This window comes from Urocampus carinirostris, chromosome 1 (genome assembly GCF_059441175.1).
Source record: "Urocampus carinirostris isolate Australia breed hairy pipefish chromosome 1, RoL_Ucar_1.0, whole genome shotgun sequence".
NCBI lineage: Eukaryota > Metazoa > Chordata > Actinopteri > Syngnathiformes > Syngnathidae > Urocampus > Urocampus carinirostris.
In genome coordinates this window covers 11,471,497-11,486,232 of record NC_142349.1, presented here as the reverse complement: position 1 = coordinate 11,486,232, position 14,736 = coordinate 11,471,497, and the positions used below count along the sequence as shown (strand labels likewise).

The 14,736-nt window shown below is 38.0% G+C and overlaps 1 protein-coding gene across 1 annotated transcript in view; it reads right to left on the bottom strand.

Moving 5' to 3' along the window:
- The window catches only part of LOC148373551 (MAM and LDL-receptor class A domain-containing protein 1), a 48,461-nt gene extending 41,122 nt beyond the window's left edge, over positions 1–7,339 (bottom strand). The window contains exons 1-15 of the mRNA XM_088353421.1: positions 7,240–7,339; positions 7,012–7,177; positions 6,736–6,949; positions 6,535–6,660; positions 5,640–5,764; positions 3,460–3,697; positions 3,140–3,399; positions 2,779–2,869; positions 2,562–2,702; positions 1,635–1,766; positions 1,193–1,326; positions 953–1,124; positions 716–835; positions 273–427; positions 111–206 (exon numbers count right to left, since the gene is read on the bottom strand). Coding sequence (XP_088209547.1) covers positions 111–206; positions 273–427; positions 716–835; positions 953–1,124; positions 1,193–1,326; positions 1,635–1,766; positions 2,562–2,702; positions 2,779–2,869; positions 3,140–3,399; positions 3,460–3,697; positions 5,640–5,764; positions 6,535–6,660; positions 6,736–6,949; positions 7,012–7,177; positions 7,240–7,331 — 2,262 coding nt within the window. The 5' untranslated portion in view covers positions 7,332–7,339. The remainder of the gene's footprint in view (positions 1–110; positions 207–272; positions 428–715; positions 836–952; positions 1,125–1,192; positions 1,327–1,634; positions 1,767–2,561; positions 2,703–2,778; positions 2,870–3,139; positions 3,400–3,459; positions 3,698–5,639; positions 5,765–6,534; positions 6,661–6,735; positions 6,950–7,011; positions 7,178–7,239) is intronic.
- Between the last annotated feature and the right edge of the window lie 7,397 nt (positions 7,340–14,736).

Here is a 14,736-nt window from a genome sequence, read left to right as displayed (position 1 = left end):
CAAAAGACTGCATCTGAAACCAACCCTTTGGATAGATGGGTGAATGGATTGATGGATGGCTGGATGGATGGATGGATGGACCATCTTCTCTGTCCACACTTAAATGCTACCTGCATAATTTCATCCATGTCAATTGTGACTTCTGCGTTGATCCATTCTGGAGTCTGCGTCCCTCTGCGAGTCCACACCAGTGATTTAGAATGTTTCTGTCAAAAAACAAAACATGATTTTAATGGTGTCAGTATTGCAAAGGCTAAACAAAAAAAACTTACAGTCTGAACAAGCAGATCAATGGCAGAAACCGAAGGTCCGAACATGTAATACCAAAACCCAACACAGATATGCGACGTCATATGGTTGATGCCAGCTGAGATACTTGCTGTCTCTCCGTTATCAAATCCAGAGCCATTAATAAGTAGATAAGATCCTTCGAAATAAAAAAAAACACAAGAAAATTATGATTGTTTGTGATGACATAACATGGGAATTATGAGGTAAGATTTAATTATCTCATGATGGAAGCTAATTTTCTACTTTGCTAAAGCACAATGCAGTTTTTGTGGTGGAATATTCTCAAACAAAGAAGACTATTTAGTCAGCCAACTTAAACCACCTAAAGATGCTGGATTGTTGTCTCTGTTATTTTAATCACAGAATAATTTCCTCCTTTATGAATTAACCAGAGCTCAAAAGTAGAAAAAATAATTTCATGTACCGTGGTTATTTCCTACACTGTGGTCATACAGAGGTCCATCCCAAGGCCCATACACCTCCAGTCCTCTGCTGAGGGTCCAGTTGAAATCATCATCAATTTCTTGGAGCCAGTAACACAGATCTGAGACACACATAGGTTGTTTTGAATCAAAACCAGACTCACTCCAAACACTATTTACACTTATACTGAAAACAGGTTTAACGTTTCATCACTATAGCTGTGGCTGTGTCACTGAACCTTGTTCAAAGGTGCAGTGCATGTTATCGTCTGGAGTTGCTGTTGTTGTGGTGGCTGGACTCAGAGTGCTGCTGGGGGCTATTTCATGACAAGACTTGTTTCGAATGATGTGGATATCATCGAGGGAAAAGCTTGAATCTGACGAAGGCGGACTGCTGGCTTGCAGGATAATCTGTTTCAATAGCTTAATCGTTCATGCACAATGTTGCACAGAAATATTAAGATGCCCAAGTAATTCACCTGGTGAGAACCCTCTGCACTATAATCGACCAGATCTTGGATCCAATGTGAATTGATCAATCCATTTGTGGCCCAAATCTGGCGCGGGCCGGTGGTTTCGTTCAGGAGTACAGTCAGTGTGACATCTGATGAAGCTGGAAAATCAGAAAAACATTTTTAGGATTCGATCAGGTTGCGCTGGATTGGTTTTTAAAACGGGTTCATGACAATAATTCATGATTTTATTAGTTCACACAAAAAATGTCATTTCTTGAACACTGTTTATTTTTTAATTATATACTTGTATTTTTCGGTTAATACAGAAGCTATTTTAGCTTGTCTTTGTTACGTATCAAATGGTAAACTAAATTCATGTTTGACCTGTGATCTTTAGTCTCCCGATAGGTGTCCTCTCATAAGGAATACATAGAATTGGTGACCTACAATCATAAGTTGAGCTTACTGTCGGCCATCCAGCCTTCAGAGCGGTGCCAGAACTCAAGACAAGCTTGGTCTACAGCCTCCATCCACTCGCTCTCCAGGTGTGCCACCTTCTCTCTGTCAGACTTGAAGACTCCGTAGAAGACAAAGTGGCCTCAAGCCGCAAAAAGAGGACGGTTTTTCATTAGATAACGAGAACTTTTCATCATCAATCAAAAGTTGTCTAAGCATAAAATGACCATGTATAACGTACATTCGTGTATAACACAACCCCTAATTTTTTAATAGAAATCGGTATTGAATTTTATTTCACTTCACCTATATTGCAGCAGTGAGAGCACTGATTTTTACCCACTGAACTACCGGTGATGTAAATGACATATTACCGTTATCACACCATTTTTAGCTGTTACCAGAGATGAATGCTAATTTAGTAGTACATTTCAAATATTAACAATATTAATACATTGTATTCTCTTCTTCTATTCTATTGTAAGCATTGTAAGTTACAGAAATACGTCAATGTAAAATTGAAAATGCTCAACAAAATTAGCATTCTTCTCTGGTACCGTTACTCAAGGTAATGGGATAATGAGATAAAAGCCAATGCCTTTTGGTATGTTAATTATATAATTGTTAGTCCTGTGGTTATAATCCTGCGCTCTCACTGCTGCGATTGAATTGCAAGTAAAACCTAATTAGACAAATACTGTAAATACGGTACATTTCAAGGTAGAATATTCCGGGGTTTATGAGATTTTATGTTAACCTTACTAAATTAAAATGTACTTGTACTATATTGTATCACTTTTTTAATCTTCTTAATGCTAATGATCTAATGATTCATTTCAATTTTACTTCTACTGCTAACATGCTAAAATCAACTTTTCATTTTTACTGTATTGGCACAGCAATCATTTTGGGGGGAGTTGTAAGAATAAGTGTATACCAAGAGACGTCATCGTAGTGTGGTCTTTTTTGGGGATAAGATAGCCTTTGCTGCTTCCAGAAAGCCAGTCCCAGTTGACTTCGGATTCTGTCGGAACATTGTTCACCCAACCACATAAATCCCTTTCAAAATCACAAAAACCTATGTGAAGAAGAACAAAAAATACGCTAACAATGCTGCGATTGTGTAAATTTACAGTTTGCACAGCGTCCCTTACCTTCTGGAGGACACATGCCATTCTCAAGTGTAATGTCATCAATGGCTATATCTCGTCTTTGCCCATTACCTGCTATTGCTTCAAATATAACCTATCAGGTGACAAAAAATAACAAAAATAGTACCACCAAAGCAGCTTACACCATGTTGTAAATATTTTCGAAATCAATTAGTATTTTCAAGTGTTTAATTACTTCTGCGTAAGCGTTGATCACTTAACGATGTTGACTGATTCCAATATTTTAAATTTTGCTGTTTTGCTTCCTCTCTAAATACTGACCCATTTATTCATATTTTACCTGACAATTATAATATAATAGACCATACTTGTTTAAATAAATAGAAACATAGACTATTTTTACCTGATAAGTGGTATCAGGGCTAAGTAGAGAGACTCTTCCATGCCTCCAATGAGTCCCCTGATCATCGTTTCTGCTCATAAGCTTGACAGGAGTGTCAGAGGTCTGCATGTAAACGTTGAATTGGCCCACAGCGTTTCCCTCCATGTAGTACCAGAACATTAAGCATTCACCGAGAGCAGGGGTGGGTTCCATCAGCATAGTTATCATTTGAACTTTGGAACCCGGTGGGTGTCTCCATAACTGTGCACTGAGATAAAACCCTACAAGGAGGTGCCAGCTCTGGTAAGTAAATTTGGAAAATTTCGTTCTTCGGTTCTAACCGTGCTCTGTTTCTAGAGTATGGTCCGTGTGGGGGCCTGAAGAGTTTGCAGGCTGGGATGTCCCGGTGATTCGACTCCAGCTTAAGTTGGCGGGCGGAACAGGTTGCAGGCCGCAGAGGGAGCCCTGAAAGGTGCATTCACGTTCAGCGGGACATGAGCCATTATCACTATTCGAGATGATGATGTCGTCTATGGAGATGGTTCCTTGCTCACCACCGACAACAGCTTCAATGATGAACTGGTAAAAGCAAAGAAAAAACCTGTCTTGAGCAAAGGTGCTCTCATGCAAGTTTAGTCTAATTGCACAACTTAAGCTTGGGCAGAATAGAGCGGTTCAAATACGAGGTGTTTTGATTTAGGGGCCAGTTTCTGTAGTGCAGAGGTCAACCCATTCACCTAGCACGCGAAATGTCCCTGGTTCGGGACCGGGTGGAAACATTTGTTGGCCTGTAGAAGAATGGGCGCCTCCAGGCTGTACTTGCTCAAGACACACCATGGGAATTGGTGTACCTATGACCCTAGTGGTTAAGGGATTTTACCAACCCAAAACACAAAAACAACCTTGTCAGATATGAGTGCTACCAGACTGTACATGCCCAAGGAGCACCACAGGTAGAAGGGCCTCAACAATGCAGGCAGGTAAGGGATCCGGTTACAGTTGATATTGTAGTAGCTGAATTTAAACTATAATTTTAATTTATTGTTCTAAAATTCCTACCTCCAGTTGTATGACCATTTTCCCCCCTTGATGATTTGAAGTTTTCATTGGCAACATTAGACAAATCATAAAATGTTAAAGTTTAAAAGTAAAGTCCACATTCGTTTTTTTGGACATTTGTTTTTTGGGATCCTTTGTTTATAGTTTTAAATTACTGCAATGCACTACTCTCCGGTCCCCAAAAGTCCAAAATCAAGAGCCTTCAACACTCAGTGGAAATGTTTAAAACTAAGCTTAAAACGCACTTCTATTCTATAGCATATGAATAACCTAGATTTTATGTTGACAATATCTGTTTCTCTGTCTATTATTTGCCCTCATGTAGGCTTTAGATCAGGTGATAGTGTAATAATAGTCTGTGGTTTGCAATAGTCTTTGATCTGTGCAGCCCTTTGAGACTCTTTGTGATTAAGGTCTATACAAATAAACATGACTTGACTTGACTTGACTGGTATAAAATGCTGCAGCGAGGCTTTTAACTAAGACAAGAAAGTTTGATTACATGACCCTGATTTTAGCTAACTTTCATTGGCTCGCTGTTGGCTCAAGATGTGATTTTAAGGTTCTGTTGGTATAATCCAAAATCATGCATGGACTTGCTCCCTCATATCTTTCAGATTTAAATTTCCCCCAATGTTCGGGTCCGGAGCCATCACTCTGAAAATGCTGGTCTACTAGTGATCCCAAGAGCCAGGAAGAGATCCGCAGGTTCGAGAGTGTTCTGCATTGGGGCCCCGGTGCTGTGGAATGCTCTTCCCTCTGGGATTCGATCTGCAACCTCAGTGGAAATGTTTAAATCTAGGCTTACAACACACTTATATTCTATATCATATGAATAACCTATATACTATATTGATAATATCTGTGTATTATTTATTATTGCAACATCCATTGCATCCTGGTCATCCTGGAAGGGGGATTACTTCATGTGCAGTCCCTTCTCAAGGTATCTTCATTTTCCTCATGTTGAGGTTTTTGAGTTTTTCCTTGCCCTCATGTAGGTTTTAAATCAGGGGATGGTGTCATAATAGTGTTTGCAATAATCTATGGTCTGTGCAGCCCTTGTAGACTCTTTGTAATTAAGGGCTACAAAAATAAACATGACTTGACTTGACTTGATTAAAATGATTTATTTATATCAAGGGAGTAGGTTTGGTTTTGGCATTGGTTGGGGCATAACCTAATTTATTTAAATGATCACGTAATATTTGTGGGAACTAAACAATGACTTTTTTAAATTGGTTGAGACATTCCTCTGTCCATGCAAAAACCACACACTTGCTTTATATAACCAGCAAAATAATGACCTACTGATCTGATTATTTCAAAGCGAAATCTCAGCTGCAGTTACATTGTAGAGCAGGGAGATTTGAATAATAACAATACACTATACAAATGTAGCACAATGTATCATACATTTTGGGACAAAATTATTAAAACGTAGGCTATGAAAAATAGGAACCTGTACTGGTCCGAGGCTGGAGAAAGTCAGATCTGCAAATCTCCATTTGTTTCCCTGAGTGCCACTCCTCATCCACACAACGTCCTCTGCATGGCTGGGTCGCTTCACGATGAACAGCAAAGAGCCTGTTTAAAAAAAAATAAAAAAGTATATATATATATATATATATATATATATATATATATATATATATATATATATATATATATATATATATATATATATATATATATATATATATATATATATATATATCTGCTAGCCTCTGGGAAGAGGTACTGCAGTGTGCGGTGCAGGACCACCAGGCTCCGCAATAGTCTAGTCCCCCTGGCCATTAGACTGTTAAATGGTCAATCTAACATATAGTTAACTTAAATCTAAACGGCTGCTAATCTGACTTTTTGCACTACTGGCAGTTTTTTATAGCTTGCCACTCCTTGCACATTGCTCTCTGCACTATTGTAATTACAGCGTTATGTTACAGTGTTACTGTGTACCTGACTTGTTAACCTGACTGCCCATTTTGCACATCTGGTTAGCTACTCTTCTTGCACTATCGGCACTAGGGTAAAATACTATACGTAGCCAAAATACAATACAACTTTATTTATATCTGTACATTCAAGGAAACTGTGGGGGTCAGATGCATCGACATTTCGTTCTGTATACACGTGTACTAGAATGACAATAAAGTAGATCTGAATCTGAATCTGAATCTGAATATATATATATATATATATATATATATATATATATATATATATATATATATATATATATATATATATATATATATATATATATATATATATATATATATATATATATATATATATATATATATATATATAGTATACAGTATTTACTTGCCCCAAATTCAAAAAAGGATGCCTACCGATGCTGTTGCCAAAAATGTGGTAACGGAAGCTCACGCAAATGAGTTGACCCACAGCAAAGCCGACTAATCTTGCTGAAGAAGAGATGTTGATTCCTTTTTGACTGGATATGAGCAAGTATGTCCCTGTGTGGGGGGTGTAAAAAATCAAGTCTATGTAACAGTTTAAGAACAGTAAAGCCTATAGCTCATAATACAAACCGTTGCCTTCGTGGTATTCAAGTCCTCCTCGTTCACGTCGCCAAAGGATGCTGGCGCTGTAGTCGTGGTACCAAGAACAGATGTTGTTTTCAAAATGGCAGGTGAGCTGCTCAGAAGCAGCCGGGACTTCTCCCTGAGCACACTTTTCCAATTTGATGTCATCCAGCATTACATCCGTGGAGTGAAGGAAAGGACAACTGAAGGAAAACTGGAGCTGCAGGAAAACATTGTTTCTGTGAGAAGGTAACTGTAAAACACATCTCATTTTGCTAATACCTTGTACCCTCCAGGCTGATTCCCGATGACATATCGGGCATTCTGCCATCCATCTGTTGAAGTCTCAGTTTGCAGCAATAGGTGAGAAGTTGTCCCTCGAACCAACATTACATCAATAGGTGTAGTTGGATTGGCATTCTTTTCATCATGAATATGGTACCAGAAGCTGAAATTATTTAGGATTAATTGTCATTCATTAAATGTGTTATTACTAAGCTTTATTTCTACCTGAGCTGGCACCCCACAGCTGCCGTTTTGTTAATACCAAATTCCAAAGTTGCCTTAGATGTCAAGGGACAGTTTTCACCATCGATAAACATGACATGCCCTGTTGAAAACAGATGACCAGTTACTATATCCATCTATGCGTGCATCCATTTCCTGCACCGCTTATCCTCACTATGGTCACGGGGGTGCTGGAGCTGTCTTCGTTAAGTGGGTAGGAGACACCCTGAACTGGTTGCCACCCACCTGAACTGGTTGCCACCCAGTTACTGGGCACACAGAGACAGACAATCCACTCACACATCCAAACTTATGGACAATTTGGACCCTCAATCAACTTGACATGCATGATTTTGTAATGTGGGATCAAACCCACACAGGCACCTGGAGAATTACAAACTCTGTACGGGAAGGACAGTAGCTGGAATTTAACCCAGGACCTCTGCACCTCGGGGCTTCTTTGCGCTAACAATAACAAATCTACTTGAGAAATTATAAAACTGAAAGAAAATGACTGTTTATAGTTTAGTAGACACTCAAAATAAGAAGAGATGACATCTTGATATTACTAGGAGAACAGGAGAGAACTGAACAAAAGACCCTCATAATGCGGAATTCCAAAACTGTTCTAAAACCTCTCTTCTGAGCTCTTTCTTTTTTTAAAGTCCTATAGGTGAGGGGTGTCAAACATAGGCCCCCCGAACCAATGCCCAGAGAAGCTCAAGAGAAAAAAATAAGGCGTTTCACATCAAAATATATATATATATATATATATATATATATATATATATATATATATATATATATATATATATATATATATACATATATATATATATATATATATATATATATGTCACCAAGTTAGGCGCCACTTCCCAAAAAACAAAACAAAAAAAACATCCGCTGTGGCTGTATTTGCTGACTACCGATTGTCAACCAGAGGATATTTAGGCTAGCTAAATTCACAAAATCAGGTAAACATTCTCATATAAAAATAACAACCCAAAAAAAACAATTGAAACCTCAAGAAGTTCTTTCTCACTTAAATTAGTATTTGTGTCCTATTTTGTCTCATTTCAGTTTGCATGAGTTTCCCGAGTTAAATAAACTGTACGGGAAATTAAATCAATGTTTCTTTTGGGATTTTTTACGAAATCACAGTTTCGAAACAATAAAAAATATTGAGGAAAAAGAACCCTCAACAATTGTTTTATAATCAAAACCTAATCCTGAATCATAATTTAATCATGAGCCTCTGAACAATCCATAACTATATACCTAAGGCACGTTTTTATACCATTAATTTACGAGTCTGGCCCCTGTGAAAGTAGTTTTTCTACCATGTGGCCCCTAAGCTAAAATGAGTTTACCAACCCTTTCTAAGGTTATAAAAAAGCAGTTTCCTCCTAAAGGGTGTGGAAATCAAAGAACAGCAACCTTATTGGCTGGTAGTGACGATGATGCATACAGTGAAAGACAGTTAAAATAACAACCCACAGTGTAGTAAAATAGTAAAAATACTGGCATCCTTTGCTGGTGTCTACAAAACAGAATAAACGTATTCATGACAAAAACAGGAAAACAGGGCAGCACAGCAGTGCAGTGGTTAGTGTGTGCGCGGCGTGGTTCTGAGGTCATGAACCTTCCTATTTAGAGTTTGCATGTTCTCCCTGTGTCCCGTGGGTTTCCTCCCACATTCCAAAAACATGTATGTCAGGTTAATCGGCCGGTCCAAATTGTCCCTAGGTGTGAATGAGCGAGTGAGTTGTCTGTCTCTGTGTGTCCTGGGACTGCCCACTGCCCACTGCCCGAAAACGGCTGGGATGGGTTTCAGCACCCCCGTGACCCTACTGAGGATAAGGGGTGCAGATAATAAATAAATGAATGAATGACGAAAACAGACTTTACCCCATGGGCTCCCTATGGTATGGTCCATTCCAGGAAGGGAAGTGACATTTGCCCACTGCCTGGTCCATGCGGTTTCAGTAATGCTGTTCCAACCACACAAGTGATCCTCAAAATCGCACGAGCCTTAAATGAGGGAGGTTCACAACTGATTGTTCTGAAAAGTAAGCTTTCCTGATGAAGAATTAAAGAAATGCATGTGGCTTACCACAAAATAACTCATTGGAGCCATCCTCACAATCTTCTTTGACATCACACACAACTCCAGCCGGTAGGCTTTGTCCAGTCGGGCACTTAAACTCTCCACCACAGCAAAACGATGCAGCAACAACATCCACTGTTTTGAAGGATTTTTTATATTGTTTTGTTTGTAAGAGATAATACAGATGGACGGTAAACGTGTTGCTGGAAATTTTGTTAAAATCAACAAACATAGTCAACTTTAAAAATTCTATTTAGTATCTGTTTTGTCACCCACAAGATAAATAATATAACTAGACTAGGGCAGCAACAACAAATCGATGAAATCGTTTATTAAAAGCTCCGGGAACAAATATCATTATCGATTCCTTGTGTCGTGCATATTATGTGCCACCCAGCACATTAATTCAATGCAAAACAGAGTGGAGTTGAGGGGACATGCTTCTAGTAGCACTTTGGTCCGTTTTATAAAAAAAAGAAGTAGTTTCCATATTTGCTATTGTATAGCATACATTTGGATTTATTTTTGTTGATTTTTAAGATATTTGACAAACACTTATATTTGTTTATAGTTGATATTATAGAATGTTCTGTTGTTTTGCACACTATTTTTCTATCTGTCCAAAACTTCATTTGTAGAATAAAGAGGAGGAAATTAAAAATACCTTTTACATTATCAGGCGATTTTATTTAATTTAATCTTGAAAATGCATCATCCATCCATACATTGTCCAACTAATTTTAAATAGCCATGTATGGTGTTTTAAACCAATAATGTCAAATTTCTAGGGAACAGTGTGTGTATTATTTGACGACTAAATGTCACTGTATTGTGTATCACAACTTTAAAAATTGATACATAGCACAAAGAAGAATACAAAGTACAGAGTTTTCTTTTTTAAATGTTATTGTACTATTTTTTCATCACTAAGACACAATTTAGAGAGACATGTGAGGTTTACTTTTAATATTGCCTGCACGGTTAGACAACATGGCCTGTCCTCCCTTCGTGTCTACGTCAAGGTTGCTGTGTAAAGGACACATTTTTGGTGTCTCTTTGATCTTGTGTTATATTTAAATAATTTGTAAATTATTTGAATGTAACAGTCATTCTTTTTGCCAACTTTGTACATCCACTAAAACAACTGACAACTGATAAGGTTTCTTCATTTTCTTCAGCTTGAGGTTTTTGAGTTTTTGTTTGCCCTCATGTTGGTTTCAGATCAGGGGATGGTGTAATAATACAGTAGTCTGAAATAATAGTCTGTGCAATAACCTGTGCAGCCCTTTGAGACTCTTTGTGATTAAGGGCTATACAAGTAAAAATGACTTGACTTGACTTGACATGTGGGCCGTGCGACCTTTCCAATATTACATTAGCCAATTCATTAAAATTTGAAAAACTAACTAGCGTTGCTGGAAAGCCAGCAGAATGTAACGTCATTATGTGAGTTTTTGGATGTCTGATAATTTTGTTTGCCACTTGCAGGATTGATGTTGCTCACCATTATTCCAAGCAAAGCTTAGAAGGAACATTACTTCCAGGCAGTTGAAGATACATCATCCCAGTCAATTTATACGTTGACCCCATATATTATGAATCTTTTGATCATTTCAAATTGTGTATTTTTGTACGGTAAAATACAAATTGTCAATTAAAAGAAAAAAACTCAGCCATGTGAAGAAACTACATAGAGTATAGGAAGAAGATGGGAAGTGAGACTCTGAAATATTGGTTGCAAATTGAATAAAATATGTATTTTTATTGCATTTTAAGTAAAACCATCCGTTGAACAGATGAGGTCTGCAAAATCCCGCACTGCTAGATTTAATAAACAACCCTAAAGTTACTGCAAGTGGGGAAAGAACTAGGCAACCTGAAAGAATCGTCTGTGGTGTTTATTTTTTAAATGAAACAAAATAAAATAAACTCTACATAAAATTACTATTAATTACATTATTTCTTAGATAATTATTTTACATATCCTGGATACACTTCGGTCTTGCAGTGAGTAAATAGATGCCGCGCGTTGTGTTTGTAAGAATTACTATTGCTTAATGACGGGGTGTGCAATCACGAATAAGGGGAGCCTTTGGCTGAGGTTGACAGGTATGATGTATCCTTAACACAGTCAGTGAATATCTCTACTGCATCAAACTGAATACATGTACTTTGTAGTCAATCGCATAAAATCCTTTATAGTCAAATGTATAGAATCCTCTACCTTCTGAAAACATAAAAGCCTCAGAGGAATTTGTATTTTCCTGGAAGTCTTCATAAAACTGAACTCCCTCTGCAACCCGGTTATAGATAAACAGAAACAAAGGGATCCTACCTGTGAGTAGTGCAAATAGAAGCCTCATTTTGTGAAATAAACACGAGGCAAAGTTTAATGTAAAAAGGAATGGCAAGACATCGCAGGACACCGTTATCCAAAGTTAACGTTCCGATGAACTCTGTGTCCTTGCCAGGCGTGAAATTTTTATGACGACGAGCGAAGTATAAGCAGTGAGCTGTAATGGCAGCCCAGTGCATAAAGTCCATGTAAGCTAAGGTAAAGTAAGGTGACTGAATGAACAGTAAAGGTTTGTTTGCTAATTCATAGCAATGAAGTGCTCAACTTTATGCCGGTACTTCCAAGTCCTGCAATTCTCTAATATTTTCCACTAATTAACTGTATGATTAACTGGCGCTTTGTATGAGTCCACATATATATCAATAAATAGTATTTTGTGGAGAAATAGGGTCCAAATCTCAGGTGTCAAGTTTGCACCTTAGCCAGTGACAATACCGATCAAAGGTTTGTGCGTCTTCCTTATGTCACGTATTCCAAAGCACAATCAGAAAGCTTGGTGATAACACTTGAAAGGGAATATTGCAGGCTTTGCACTTATTACAAACACACACCAGACCACACCAGTTTCGAGGAACAACTGTTCATGTTTTAAGCACCTTGCAACAAACTTCAGAAAGGGGGAAGTGAAAATACAAAATGCTATGATAGATGTTCCAGAGTGTTAACTTATGAATGACACGAGACAGGACACAATGTTGCTCCACTCTTGATGCATACGTGTTTTCCTTATCAGCAGCATAGCAATATTGTTTTATTTTTTTCGCTTTTTATAAGACTGCTATACTTATGCAATTGAACGACTATAAACCGACACCACGCCAATGTGGCATTGTAAAGGTTAACAGTAACAAAATACTGTAACTAAAAATTAAAATGGAAATAAAACAAATTTAATGTAACAAAAAAACTGAAAGTCCATTGACAGAATCAACTCTAAGTATAACACAGTTTATGATCGTCAGCAATGTGATTGCCAAGTCAATAAAGTTAAGTGCCATGTTTCCAGGAACAGGGCCTGAAGTTCATACTCTTTCCTTTCCACCCATCTTTCTGAAGCAAATGCCAACTTTAAAACAGAAATGATATTTAGATAGTGGGGCTATTTGCAAAAATATTCTGTGTTTCTAAAAGTGTATCAGGGATGACAAATGCAGGATAAATCTTAAGTAGTAATTTAGAAGCTTGAATTTATTCATTTTTTTCAATGTCCCTTTGTTTTACTAGCACCTTAAAATGACTTTAAATTGTACTTTCAAAGATGCGCTGGTCATACGAGAGTAGATCACTAACAGGAAGTTAGCTGAATCAGTCCAGAGGAAGTTACAATCCTGAGAACAAAACGTTCATGACAGTTCGACTGGAAATAATGCAGCAAATGAAGCCCATGTTGTTCTGGGAAGCAATGTTTTCCACTTTATGTAGGTTACCCATGACATTGCCGAGGAAAAGTACCTGAACATGAGGAAAAAAATGTAATAATTCACCAGAACTGCATGTGGACGTGTGCTTGCAGATTTCTCCAAAAACCTTTTCTTCAGAACTGTACTTTAGGACACACCCATTTTGTATCTTCCTGGGTAAACATGATATTTAAGCAAATAAACAAGGTGGTATTTTGAGATACAACTGTTACGGAAAAGACTGCTCGCATGAAATTTTGCTTTTAACTGTTACACACAGTTGATGTACAAAGACTGTACTTTGGCAGTGTTAATAGATTTAGCTTAGTCTAAGGGTAATTTTTATTTTCGATTCATTCTGCTTTTTATCACTTTTTACCACGTTAGAAGTGTCACACCAAATAAACAAAATCAAAGACCGCATGTTTACAATAAGAACATAGCCCTTAGCTTACTTGCAAAACCGAACAATGATTAAATTGAAGCTAATCTTGTTCAGTCACTTGTGACATGTGTTCCCATGTACATAAAACTTATCTCAATAACCAATTGTTGAATGAATATTGCAATGCATAGAGAAATAGTGTATTTGCATTGCTCCTCTCCACAACACGACTGTTGCTTCTTTTTTTTTTTACTGGGAACTGCTTCTACTTTGTGTTGTGTTGAATCAGTTTCCGGCACCTCTGAGTTAGTTTTGAATCATATCAGCAATGAAGTTCATCCAAAAGTTCACAATGTTTGATGGTTTCCCAAAAACGTGCGGCGAGAAAACTCTCGGGATCTGGTAGAATACCTTCCCCCAGAGGGCACCAAGGGTCCCTCGGCAGATTCTGTATCTGGTCCTAACGGAGAGGAAAGGGTCCCGCTGCCGCTTCTGTAACTAGTCCCTGCAACGAGAAAGTCACTTGGCTGCTTCTTGCGCTGTTTCGGCAGAGACAGATAAGGGCCTTCTGCCGTCCCGCGTTCCAGTGAAGGATTGTCTGCTGCAGCCTCTGATGTCTTATTTGTTTTAGTTTCTTTCTTGTTCATCTGGCATTCGGCCTTTGAGGGGTAGGTAATGTCAGGATCTGGTGCGCCACATTCCCCCAGAGAGTGCCAACCAAGTGTGGAACTGGACACACATGTGCCCAATCACCACTTGACATTGATTACCCTGATTCTTTTATAATTGACTGTTTGGAAAACACAAAGGGTCAGATTATTGCCACTTCCATTCTACCTTCTGTTGCTATGCCTGGTTTGTTATTGGTTTCCTGGTTTGAAATGTTCCTTGTTGGCTTAAGACTTGGTTTGTTTTTATTCATTAATGTTTTTTGTTAATAAATACATTAGTTTATTAATCACACCGGCCTTTGTGTCCGCTTCCACACAACCAAGAAACCCAACTGCAAAAAATATGATGCGCAACACATGGATCTGTATCGAAACTTTAGCCATTAAAGATTAAAATAATTTCTTGTCCAAATGATTTGGTTCGGTGTTCAAAGTCGGTTACCCAAGCACTGAATTGTGACCAATGTGTCATGATTAACACAAACACCTTACACATCATTCCCCCCCCCTCTCGAACCATGAGAGGAAGTGAAGGGTGCAACTTTCTCAATGGAGAAAAAAGGGTTTAGTCCTTGTTA